The sequence below is a fragment of the Aquarana catesbeiana genome, linkage group LG07 (genome assembly GCF_042186555.1).
Source record: "Aquarana catesbeiana isolate 2022-GZ linkage group LG07, ASM4218655v1, whole genome shotgun sequence".
NCBI lineage: Eukaryota > Metazoa > Chordata > Amphibia > Anura > Ranidae > Aquarana > Aquarana catesbeiana.
This window is the reverse complement of record NC_133330.1, coordinates 313896099-313909444: the sequence shown is the minus strand read 5'-3', so window position 1 is coordinate 313909444 and position 13346 is coordinate 313896099. Positions and strand designations below refer to the sequence as shown.

The 13346-nt window shown below is 43.3% G+C and overlaps 1 protein-coding gene across 1 annotated transcript in view; it reads left to right on the top strand.

Annotated features, from left to right (window-relative positions):
- The window catches only part of AK5 (adenylate kinase 5), a 426857-nt gene that overhangs the window by 367577 nt on the left and 45934 nt on the right, over positions 1-13346 (top strand). The window contains exon 11 of the mRNA XM_073593713.1: positions 11559-11722. Coding sequence (XP_073449814.1) covers positions 11559-11722 — 164 coding nt within the window. The remainder of the gene's footprint in view (positions 1-11558; positions 11723-13346) is intronic.

Here is a 13346-nt window from a genome sequence, read left to right as displayed (position 1 = left end):
TCCCTTGTGACAGTAATAGGTGGTGACAGGTACTCTTTATGGAGGGATGGGGGGTCTAAAAGACCCCCCATCCCTCCTTTGCACTTCAAAGTATTCAGATCGCCGAAAACGGCGATTCTGAATACTGTGTACTTTTTTAAATTCGGTGCCATTGGCAGCCGAGTAAATGGGAAGTGACGTCATGACGTCGCTTCCGCGTTTACAACAAGAAGGCTGGAACGAAGCCGCTCACAGCTTAGTTCCAGCCCGCCCCCAGCCGCCGAAGATTCCTGATTGGACACCGGGCCTCCCGATCGCACGGGAGGCCCGGTAACAGCGGTGGGAGGCGGCGGGAGGGGGGGGGTGTCCCCTCCCGCTCCTCCGGTATAACAACCGAGCGGCTTTTAGCCGCAGCGGTTGTTATACACGGGTAGCCGATCGCCCGCTGGAAACAACGGTACCGGGATGATGCCTGCAGCTGCGGGCATCATCCCGGTATAACCCCGGAAAGCCGAGTACGCATATCTGCGTACGGTCCGCGGGAAGGGGTTAAACACAGCGCTATTTTGCTGATACCCTGTTTCCCCCGAAAATAAGACCTAGCGTGATTTTCGGTGATGGCTGCAATATAAGCCCTACCCCCCAAATAAGCCCTACCCTGTTTCCCCAAAAATAAGCACTACCCTGAAAATAAGACCTACAAGGACTTTAACTAGGGCTTATTTGGGGGGTAGGGCTTATATTGCAGCCATCACCGACAATCACGCTAGGTCTTATTTTCGGGGAAACAGGGTATTTATGCACATATGAAAGCAATTGGCTGCATTCTGAGTAGGAAAAAAAAAACACCTGAATGTCTAAAGGCGTGGTATTTTTGGCACCTACCCTGTTTCCCCTAAAATAAGACCTAGCGTGACTGTTGGTGATGACTGCAATATAAGCCCTACCCCCCAAATAAGCCCTAGTTAAAGTCCTTGTAGGTCTTATTTTCAGGGTAGGGCTTATTTTCGGAGAAACAGGGTAGGGCTTTATAAGTGCTGAGCCCTTATGCTGCATTATGTTAGGTTAGTTGTATTATGATGTAATAGTGCACTATATAAGAATTATTTTTTTGTTTGTTTCAATTTTGTAATGTTTGGAGTGCTGGCTGCTTATAGGGATTGGGTGTAGGGTACAGTGTGAAAGAGTCACCATATATTATTTTTCAACTTTTGACTAATTCCCAGGGTTCAAATGGGTTCAATTGGCCTCTTTCACATAGAGCAGGTAGTTGGAGCTTCAGGTTACATTTTCTATGTTCCCTTTACCTCTTGTTTACAGTGCTCAGTAGCTCAAGATGAACACAATGAAAGAGCAGTGACTCCCCCCTTCCATACTCTACCCTCAACAGGGATCATTTCAGGGCTTCCATGTGACACAAAGGGGTTGATTTACTAAAGACAAATAAGCTGTTCATTTTGTCAGTGAATTTTCCATTAGCTTACTGAATAGAAGCTCTGCTGACTTCCATCATACAATCATGTTCAAGCAAAACTACGGTATTCTTACATTTACTTGCACGTGATTTGGTATTCTTTGCAAAATAAATTTTCAATCATTAAGATAAGAATTATTCCCTTGCAAAGCGAACAGCAGAATTGCCTTTTGTAAATCAGCCCCAGTGTGTCTAAAAGGAAACAGCTTATTTTTTTTTTTTTAATATGTGTTCTGATTAGAAAACTCCCATTGCTATGCGAATCCTCTTTCATGCGTGCGCTGTGTATTAAATGTTTATTTGTTTAGCTGAGCTCCAGGCAATCCACTAAATTCACTAATGCAATACATATATGTAAACAATTGCGGCCAGGGGACCTGAATTCTCCATTCTGTAGTTACAGGTCTTGTCCTTCTCTGACTAGACCAGTCTTTCTCAGCCTTCTTACCCCACAGGAACCCTTAAAATAATTTTCAGGTCTCAGGGAACCCATGCTAAAATCTATTCTTTATGAGATCTTTGAGAAAAATGCTTCATATTGGTGGCTGGTGGGAAGAATACAACCCTTACAACATTGGTCAGAATGACACTCGTACAGGTAGATAAAAAAGATCATTGTTGCCATGCCTCTGGCTCTGCCAAGTGGCTCTTTTCAGCCACAGAACTATCCAGGCACCATCAAATGAGAGGTCAATCCATCACAGCTCAAGGAACCCCTGGACACCTCTGGAGGAACCCTGGTTGAGAATGATTGGACTAGACAGTGAAATGAGAAGCAGCACAGTGATAAACTATTCTCTGTCACTCTGCTCTCTTCTCCTGTCAGCATGTTCATTTATTAGCACAAAAGGACAGCTGAGTGGCTCCTTGTGCTGCATCTCCCTCTATGTCTAATGTACAGAGGAATGCAACTTACACAGCTTAATATTAATGTCTGCCTTGAGTTCAGCTTCAAGAAAGGTCTGCTCTGCTTCTCACTGGTTTAATGGAGTTCATGTTTCAGTCCACTTCTCTGAAACCTTTCTCAAAGCTGCCTCTGCAAAAGATTTTACATCAAAGTCTAATCATGTCTTCACCATGTACCTGCTGGCTTTCATTTCTCACACCACTGATTTTGTTCACATTCATTATTTATCATTGGTTCTCCTTCCTCCAAAATAGTTGTCTGCTGATGTTCATAATTGTAGCTTACCATGAAATTTTCATAAACACACCAACACTTCAACAGAGATGTTATTTAGCAAAGTGCAACTGTCAGACTTAACAGCCTGGAGGAAGAATTTCATATTAGAGTAGCTTCTGGCATGCGCTGCTAGGGAAGTGCGATCGTACGGTCGTCATTGCTTTCAGTGAAACGCGTACAGCTTATAGAAGCAGACGCCGGTCACTAACCATCAGAGGAACAAAGTGGAAGTGATTCCATTTCCAACTCCTAAAATAAATCTAAACCCAATCACCCCAATCTCATGTAATTGTCAACATTGTTAATGTAATTACAACAGATGTTTTCAATCTCTTTTCAACTGCAGCATTCATTGGAATCATGCCTGGTGATTCTGTTTGTTCAGACACTTCCTGTTATAGCGTTGTACCGCCACTGATAGGCTGCATTGATGGGCACTGCTGAGGCTGCACTGATGATGGGCATTGATGGGCACTGATGGGCTGCATTGATGGGCACTGATGAGGCTTGATAAAGATGTTGTTAATATTCATGTTTGTAACTTAATTCTGCATAAAATATTTAACTGTGTCATTTCATGAGATAATTTACGAGGGCGTGTTTAGGAGCGGAATTAGGGGCGGGGCAGGGTAGGGGTTGGGTGGGGCAACTGGTGGCGAGTAACTCTTAAGGCCTGGCTAATATCTCAGGACTTGGAATTTTGAGCCCTGGTCTAGGGGTATGCTTTTCTGATGCTTTATTGGAGAACTTGGATAGGAGTAGGGTAACTTTTTGATAATCAAGTAACTCTAGTAGCAATTTAAGGACACTAATCTTCCTCCTCCTATTTTTGTGAGCAGAGTCCTTGCACAAGCAGTTGGTGGACCGAGCTATACCAGGGCACCAGGCACAATGTCCCCTTTCTGAGCAATGCACTCGAGGGATAGCAGCAGCACACAGTTTTGGGGATCGGATCTCTCACTCCAGTCTGTACTTACTAATATCCTTGGCTAGTTGGATGTCTCCTTCCAATATCTTCCAGACACCTTTTCCAGTGATACCAGACTGGATCCCCAGATGAATGTCCCTTTGTCAGCTCCAGCACTTTTCAGAAAAGTAGGCCCCTCCAGCTAGCCCAGCTCGGACCTTGATGAACAGCAGACTCAAGGCAAGCCTGCCCGGGAGGACAGCAGCTCTCCAGGTTGGGATCTCCTCCTCTAGGACAAGAACCCCTTTAAACAGGGGCAGCCCATCTATTAAGGGCACCACCCCTCCATCCATGCTGCCTCCCCCCTATCCATGCCGCCGTCCCCCATCCATGCGTCCGACCCCTTGCAGGATGCCGGGTGCATGAATTACAATGACGGGGGTGTTTTTTTGAAGCACCGATTAGAGCCAAAGGCTCTAGTAGGCTTCAAAATAGGATGGACTCAGCCCACCCAGGTGTGTAAGAATAGCGAATGAATATTCGCTATTTTAACACTGATCCTCCTCCCGGCCAATCAGGAAGCAGGTCTGAGACCTGCCACCTGATTGGCTGAAAGTATAAGTGATCCTATTGGATGCCTAGGAGGAGGGGGAGAGATGCACAGTCGCTGTGATGGAGGAAAAGGACACGGGAGCCGATGCCTGCTGCCCCATGACTGTTGTCGGATGGGGCTGCCTAGATAGGGTAAGTGCCGGACTGACCCGCGGGGGGGTGGCTGTCTGCCGCCCCCCCCCCCCCCCAAAAAAAAAACAGCCGCCACTGCCTTTGATCTTAGTATCACAATATTTATGCTCCTTCCCAGCCACCATCTGGGCACCACTCCCCAGGGATTGAGCAGGGCTGCATGAATATTCAGCTACTGATTTGACTTCCCCAGCCCACTATCTTCCAGAAGCTTTCCAGACAGACAGGGGAAAGCAGCCAACCCTGCAGCCAGTGAAACACAGAACAGACCAAAACAATCACAACTGATTACAGTGAGCCAGTAACTAAATTTAACTAATCTAGCACCTATGCAGGAGGGTGCTACTGTGTGACAACCCTTTGTCCCTGTTTACCAATTGCACTGCAGTGTTGTCACTCAGCAACAGTGATGGTGAACCTTGGCACAACAGATGTTTTGAAACTACATTTCCCATGATGCTCATGCACTCTGCAGTGTAGTTGAGCATCATGGGAAATGTAGTTCCAAAACATCTGGGGTGCCAAAGTTCACCATCACTGCTCTAGACATGTGTGTCTAGTGAAGACTAAAAGTGGACCTGTCAATGCTCATTACACAGGTGTGGTCCACCGTTATCAGGAAGCTGATCATGAGTAATGCCAAAAGCAACTCACATCAAAGTCACTCCTATACATCAGAGGCTCCCCATCACATCAGAGTCCTGAACCCAAATGGCATCCTAGGGTGCCACACGCTGGTCTAGAGTCTGACCTCCTACTGCTGCTGTATTACTGCGATTTACCCCTTTGTTATGTGTTTCCCACCAATTTTAGTTAGTTCTGTACCGTGTCCTTCCATTTCATTCTACATTAACCTTTTATTATACATTTTCCAGCCACTATACATTAAAACCCAATTCCTGGATTGTATAAAAGGAGGTCAGTAATGATAACCCGCTTGTTTCTCTTATGAATGGTTTCCTTTAATACATTACACTTACCTCCTGCATATTGTTCCTAGAACTCTCTTTAGGCAGAGAGGTTGATGGAGGCTGAGGGAAATACAGAGCTCCATCTAGTGGTTAATTTACAAATCTTTATGTTTAATACAAAAATGTTTAAAGAGGAACTGCAGTCTGCTCACATAATTTGTAATAAAAACATCTTTGCCATTCTGAAGCTTCCCTCCAACCACTTTGCATATTGTTTTATATACAGTATCTCACAAAAGTGAGTACACCCCTCACATTTTTGTAAATATTTTATTATATCTTTTCATGTGACAACACTAAAGAAATGACACTTTGCTACAATGTAAAGTAGTGAGTGTACAGCTTGTATAACAGTGTAAATTTGCTGTCCCCTCAAAATAACTCAACACACAGCCATTCATGTCTAAACCGCTGGCAACAAAAGTGAGTACACCCCTGAGGGAAAATTTCCAAATTGGGCCTAATTAGCCATTTTTCCTCCCAGGTGTCATGTAACTCGTTGGTGTTACAAGGTTTCAGGTGGGAATGGGGAGCAGGTGTGTTAAATTTGGTGTTATCGCTCTCACTCTCTCATACTGGTCACTGGAAGTTCAACATGGCACCTCATGGCAAAGAACTCTCTGAGGATCTGAAAAAAAGAATTGTTGCTCTACATAAAGATGGCCTAGGCTATAAGAAGATTGCAAAGACCCTAAAACTGAGCTGCAGCACGGTGGCCAAGACCATACAGCGGTTTAACAGGACAGGTTCCACTCAGAACAGGCCTCGCCATGGCCGACCAAAGAAGTTGAGTGCACGTGCTCAGCGTCATATCCAGAGGTTGTCTCTGGGAATAGATGTATGAGTCATGCCAGCATTGCTGCAGAGGTTGAAGGGGTGGGGGGTTCAGCCTGTTAGTGCTCAGACCATACGCCGCACACTGCATCAAATTGGTCTGCATGGCTGTTGTCCCAGAAGGAAGCCTCTTCTAAAGTTGATGCACAAGAAAGCCCGCAAACAGTTTGCTGAAGACAAGCAAAAACAGGAAAAAATTAGCGCTCAGAATAACCAAAGCAAAATGACAGACAAAAACTAAAGTAATCCAGATAAATAATTAAAAAGTATAAAATAATAATAGTACATGTATGGGCATTCAAACACAGGAAAAGTCCAAAATTCAAGCGATGTCTGATAAGGGGAACTGTTGAATAGTAGCAGATGGAGGGGGTAGATCCAGCACGAGATAGGACTGTTCACAAAGGGCAGCTCTTCTCAAGAGTGAAGTCAGCTCGAGGTAATCAGGAAAAAAAAGAGGAGTGCCTCTAAGTAAAAAGTTTATTCAACTGATAAAATAAACAGTAGCCACTTACATTTAAAAACATAAGGATGCTTAAGGCAGGTGGATGTGTATCAAGGAATGTGGTGTAGGAGGAAGCCGTTTCCCAGGAATGTCTCGAATCCATACTGCAATACGGCGGGGAGCCGGGACGGAACACAGCCAGTCCTGCAGAGGAGAGGAGCAGTCAACCCGTGGAGGCCGCGTGTGACGTCAACCACTGTGGGGAACACAACGCGTTTCAGAGCATGCACAAGGTCCGTGAGGCACATGCGCCTCACGGACTTCGCGTATGCTCTGAATGCGCATGCTCTTAGCGCATGCGCGCTCCTTTCTTGAGAAAGGAGTGCGCATGCGCCTCATGGACCTTCCTTGACACACATCCACCTGCCTTAGGCATCGTTGTGTTTTTAAATGTAAGTGGCTACTGTTTATTTTATCAATTGAATAAACTTTTTACTTAGAGGCACTCCTCTCCTTTTGTTTTTTCGCTGAAGACAAGCAGACCAAGGACATGGATTACTGGAACCATGCCCTGTGGTCTAATGAGATGAAGATAAACTTGTTTGGTTCAGATGGTGTCAAGTGTGTGTGGCGGCAACCAGGTGAGGAGTACAAAGACAAGTGTGTCTTGCCTACAGTCAAGCATGGTGGTGGGAGTGTCATGGTCTGGGGCTGCATAAGTGCTGCCGACACTAGGGAGCTACATTTCATTGAAGGAACCATGAATGCCAACATGTACTGTGACATACTGAAGCAGAGCATGATCCCCTCCCTTCAGAGACTGGGCTGCAGGGCAGTATTCCAACATAACGACCCCAAACACACCTCCAAGATGACCACTGCCTTGCTAAAGAAGCTGAGGGTAAAGGTGATGGACTGGCCAAACATGTCTCCAGACCTAAACCCTATTGAGCATCTGTGGGGCATCTTCAGGCAGAAGATGGAGGAGCACAAGGTCTCTAACATCCACCAGCTCTGTGATGTCATCATGGAGGAGTGGAAGAGCACTCCAGTGGCAACCTGTGAAGCTCTGGTGAACTCCATGACCAAGAGGGTTAAGACAGTGCTGGAAAATAATGGTGGCCACACAAAATATTGACACTTTGGACATTTTCACTTAGGGGGTTAGACATTAATGGCCGTGTGTTGAGTTATTTTGAGGGGACAGCAAAATTACACTGTTATACAAACTACACTCACTACTTTACATTGTAGCAAAGTGTAATTTCTTCAGTGTTTGAAGATATAATAAAATATTTACATAAATGTGAGGGGTGTACTCCTCCAGCTTCTGCTTGTCCAACAAATAAAATTCAAAATACTAACAACAGCATACAATGCCATCCACAAATCTGCTCTGAGCTAGAGTACATCACCAATCACATCTCAATATTCCAACCAAGGCATCCTCATTGTCCCCCTAGGATCTCCTACTCTCTAGTTCCCTCATCGCCTCCAGGACTTCTCCAGAGCCTCTCCCATCCTCTGGAACTCTCTACCCCAATCTGTCCAGCTGTTTCCTTTTCTGTCTACCTTTAGGCGATCATTGAAAACACATCTCTTCAGGGAAGCCTATCCCTCCTCTACCTAAGAGCTGAGATTTCATTTTTTCCATCAAGTCCCCACAGTTTTTTATTTTTGTATCAGCCCCTTCCCTTTTAGATTGTGAGCTCTTGCGAGCAGGGCCTTCTGAAACCCTCTTGTCTTGAACTCTCTCCCTTTATTTAGTAAAGTGCAACACAAACTGTTGCCACTATATAAAATCTGTATAATAAAATGTTCCCTTTTATTGCAGCCCCTTGGTTCACAGTTTATTTTTCAGTTACGGTTTACTACCCTTTTCTTTTTCCCAGATAATGCACATTAAGGGAATATATGGTGGTTTATTATGCTTTTTTTTGTATTCAATAGCTTTTTTGATACATTTTTTAAAAAATAAATACAAAAATACAGAAGATGAACACACTGTTTTCAGATGCATAACATATGCAAGTAAAGGCACAGCAGTCAACAGCACTGCACAACAAAATGTGCTTTCTCATTGACCAAACAATGCTATTAAAGCGGTAGCAAAGTCTCAAGAGCAAAAAAAATAAATGGCCCCCTTGCAGGTTTTGTGGTCTGAGCTGTGCAAGTGCAGCTCAGATCACATTACCTGCTGACAGGCAGGAGCGACATTTAAAGTTTAAAGTCAGTAATTTAAAAAAAAAAATGCTGACAGGCAGGCTTTTTACCTTCTGTTATAAAAAGCCTGCCTGTTAGCATTTTTATTTAAATTACTTTCTTTAAACTTTAAGAAGCTAACCATAAATACGCTTCAGATTTTTATTTAATATGGATAAAAAAAAAATATGTATTCCTATCCCACCAGCAGGTGGAGCTTTCCACCCGTTTTCACATGTTTTCCTTTGTCTCTATTGTTGTAAGAAAAAACTCATACCCTTGGAAAAAAAATAAAACTGACACATCATACTTTACCTTTAATATGTACCTAAATCCAATACTATGACCAGAATAAAAGCCAGTATACAGGGAACTTATACAAGAGCTGCTTCATGCAGTTATCCAGAGACTTTTGATAACAACGCAGTGTGTATAAACAGCATGCATTAAACACACAGCTAGACAACTACAAGCTGAATAACCTTTAATTAATGCAGATTTGCAGAATATATTGACCTTCCTCCAGCCAACACAATTTCCTGCCACGTTGGTGCATTTTTAACCACCTGCTGATATATATATATTGCCCTTCCATATGCGATTCAACTTTATATTAACCTATTAACCTGACTAGGTTTAGAACACACATGTAATAAATCTCTGAACATAATGATTCCAAAGTGAATGACCTCTTTTCTGCTGTCCTTGCCTTCCTGTTCCAATTACCTTCTTCCACTTGTTTCTTATTTTGGTGTCACAAGTGTAGCGCCTACCCCGATTTTCCGGGAGCCTGATGGTGACTACCAGGGGTAGGGATGGCTGACATACATTCTCAGGGTGCAGGTTTGTGGGCATGGTGGGTGATGAACAAGAAAGAAATTGGGCACTTTTATGCTTTAAACAATAGAGACGTTTACTTCTCAGAACAGGAAAAATGTGGGAGAGAGGGGACGGGGCACAGGACACCCTTAGTAACGATCAGTAGAAACATGAATGTCGCCCTTGGAACTTTGAATGAGGTTTGCACAGTTGGCCGATGAAATTGACAAATGTAAATACAGTAAAGTATTTATTACAGAAATAGTCACACATAAAAAAGTAACATACAAGAGGCAAAGCCCCTACAATATTGCACATAGTTAAGGATTGCATTGCATTTAAAGTACATGAGTATACATGACATCTATAACACCTGACATGTTTCGCAAGATGTGACTCGCTCTTCAGGGGTGGATGCATGTGGGATATATCTGGAAATGAATAATCAAAAAGTAATGTAACACATGAATAAATGGTAAGAGAGACCTCACAGAAAAAAGGAAAGACCCCATACTCACCAATCAGCAAGGCCTAGGTGCAAAATAGTAACTAATAGTACTATTTTGCTAATTTAGCAATGTTTGATTATATACATATCACATTACATTTTAGCTGACACCTGAACGGATTATTTTGGATCTCCAAGGTCACTAATTTCTACCAATGGCATGTCCGCCTTCCCATTGTTCCTTGGTCGGGGTTTTTTGGTTGGAACCGCTTCCTCAGCTCCCTTCCCAAGCATATATTGCTGCCATCCTCCGTGAACATAGCTACAGGCACCTAGGCCTTGCCAATTAGTGAGTATGGGGGCTTTCCTTTTTTTTTTTGTGTGAGTATAGGAGAATTTGATGGGATTTTTAAGGTGCAAAATAAGGTCCAGTGATCTCAAGGAGTAGTATAAAATGTTTTATTTAAAGACAGAATAAAAAATTGTTAAAAAACAATTATGGAAAGTACGTTTCAACAAAATTTTATGGATACCGCACTTTGAAATGGAATTCCCAACATGTTTCGCCTATATTCCAGGCTTATTCAGGGGATGCTGTCCATTAGAGGTACAAGCCTTCTATTTCCTTTTTTTTCTGTGAGGCCCTGAAGAGCGAGCCACATCTCGTGAAACACATCAGGTGTTATAGATGTCATGTATACTCATGTACTTTAAATGCAATGCAAAAGTTAACTGTGTGCAATATTGTATCGGCTTTGCCTCTTGTATGTTACTTTTTAATGTGTGAATCTAGTAACTGAACTTTACTCACTGCTTCATCTCAGATTCCCTTGGGTGAGTTCTCTCTTGAAGTCCTCCAAGCCACTTCATAGCCTCCAGCTCATGAAGAGTCACCACTGGTGCTTCTTTAGAACTCTATCCCTCTAGAATAATTTCCAGATCTTTGTCAGGCTTTCCTCTGCATAAACTTAAACACCCGGATAGGCCTCATGCTTAAGGCCTAGCAGCCAGGAACTGTACACACATCCACCCAGGCCGAAGCCCTAGGCGGGAAGACTGACCCTGATTTCCTTCCATTAAAAAGCTTTTCCCAGCATGCATCACAGAAAATATGATTGGCTTAGAATAGTATGTTTATCCATAACTGAAATGTACTGTAGCTCATCATACTAATGTCAAAAGCAACAGCGCCCCCTTCTGACAAAAGTGAGAAGCCACCATTGAATGGAATTAAACAGAAGTCATGTAATCACTAAACACTACAAATTAGCTAGGCTGGCTACCACCCAGCACAACTAAATTTACCTGTAGCCCTATTCTAGGGACAAGGGTGCTACACAAGGATGAAGAATTGCCCATTGGAAAAGAGAACTGCAATAAAAACTTGACCGGTTCAACCCTTCCCTAAATCGTACAAAGGAATTTGGGCTAAGGGAAGGATAATACCTGTTGGGAAGTTGTAGTTGGGATTTAATTACCGTTGTATAAAAGTTGAATGACAGTCTTCTTTGATGTTTGTACCTGTAATGCTTTATAATCTTTTGTATGGCAGGTGGCCCGGGATCCGGTAAAGGGATTCAGTGTGAAAAATTAGCGCAGAAATACGGCTTCACCTACTTGTCTGTAGGTGATCTGCTGCAGAGTGATCTGGCCATGCCTTCGGAAAGAAGTAAACTCATAAAGGATCTCATGGAACACGGGGATCCGGTGCCGATGGTGAGTACAATTTCAATGTAAACGGGTAACAACAAGCACAGCATAGCATCATGTAACATAAGTCTGCAACCTCTACCAGAAGCATTGTGAATGGCCTGCTGAATGATGATACACTGAACTACATACAATACATTCAAGCCACACTCAGCAGCTGTCATCTTCAAGAGTAGTCTGTTCTAAATAATTGAGTGGGTCCTGTTATCCACTCACATTTATTCTGAACAGGAAATTGCTCTACTGGAATCTGTTGACATACAAGCTGCTTACTTGTTCCAGGACAGTCGTCTCACCTACAATGATGCTGAACAAGTGCTGGACTTAACATATAGATTGTGAGTAAAACAATGGCATCCTCCATCAGAAACCTATTGAGGTTAAGGCCACACGGGATGTAAAAAAAAAACGCCACTTTTACAGGCATTTGTTTTTTTCGGCCTCTAAACTCACCACTGTGTTACCCTTTGTGGCCCTGCACACATAGGCGTTTAAAGGGCATTTTAGAAGAAGAGAAAACAAAACTCACCACTAGCATGTTCAGATGAAGGAGTGTTCTACCAGAAAAAACACTGAGGTGCATTTTAATGCTTCACTCATTCCAATGACAACAATAAATTAATATTCTGGCCGTTCACTGATGTTCCCTAGCTGAAAAGAACCCAGAAGGGACATGTATAACGTCACTTCTGGTTTCTTGTGTCTGGTGTTAGCTTCAATGAAAAGCAGGTGAGACATCAGGAGTCTAATGCCCTGTACACAGGGCGGACTTTTCGGCAACAAAGGTCCGACAGTCTTTCCGACGGACTTTTGACGGACTTCCGACGCACTTTCGAATGAATGGACTTGCCTACACACGATCACACAAAAGTCCGACGGATTCATACCTGATGATGTACGACCGGACTAAAATAAGGAAGTTGATAGCCAGTAGCCAATAGCTGCCCTAGCATCGGTTTTCGTCCGTCGGACTAGCATACAGACGAGCGGATTTTTCGACCGGACTCGAGTCCGTTGGACAAATTTGAAACATGTTCCAAATCTAAAGTCCGTCAGATTTTCGACCGAAAAAGTCCGCTGCAGGTCCGATGGAGCCCACACACGGTCAGATTATCCATCGGATTCGGTCCGTCGGACCAGTCTGGTCGAAAAGTCTGCCCGTGTGTACAAGGCATAAGAGACCCTGATGTGTGATTAAACGTGTCTTAAAAATATATTACCACATAGGGGAATTTGTTCCTCTATGAGATATAAATAAAGTTTCAGTGAATAAAAACAAAATGTCAAAAATAATGTTACACCCAATCACTTAACCAATCCCCACCTCCCAAACTAATTTGTTTTAAGCCTGTCTCACCTCCACATACGCGCACACATGACTATAAACGCACCCATTGGGAGCGCCTTCATACGAAAATGTTGCTTACGCTAGACATGTTACATATCTAGGCTCACGCCAGATTGACAATTTTTTTTAGAATGGTTGACTCCAAACTGATGACCTGTAAGGGTTTTTAAAGCATCATCTATGGAAACTATAGGGTGCTGAAGTTCATAGTCGTTGTGCGGGCGCATGCAGATTTAAAGCTTGATGTGTTAGGTATCTATTTACTCGACACAACCGCATTTT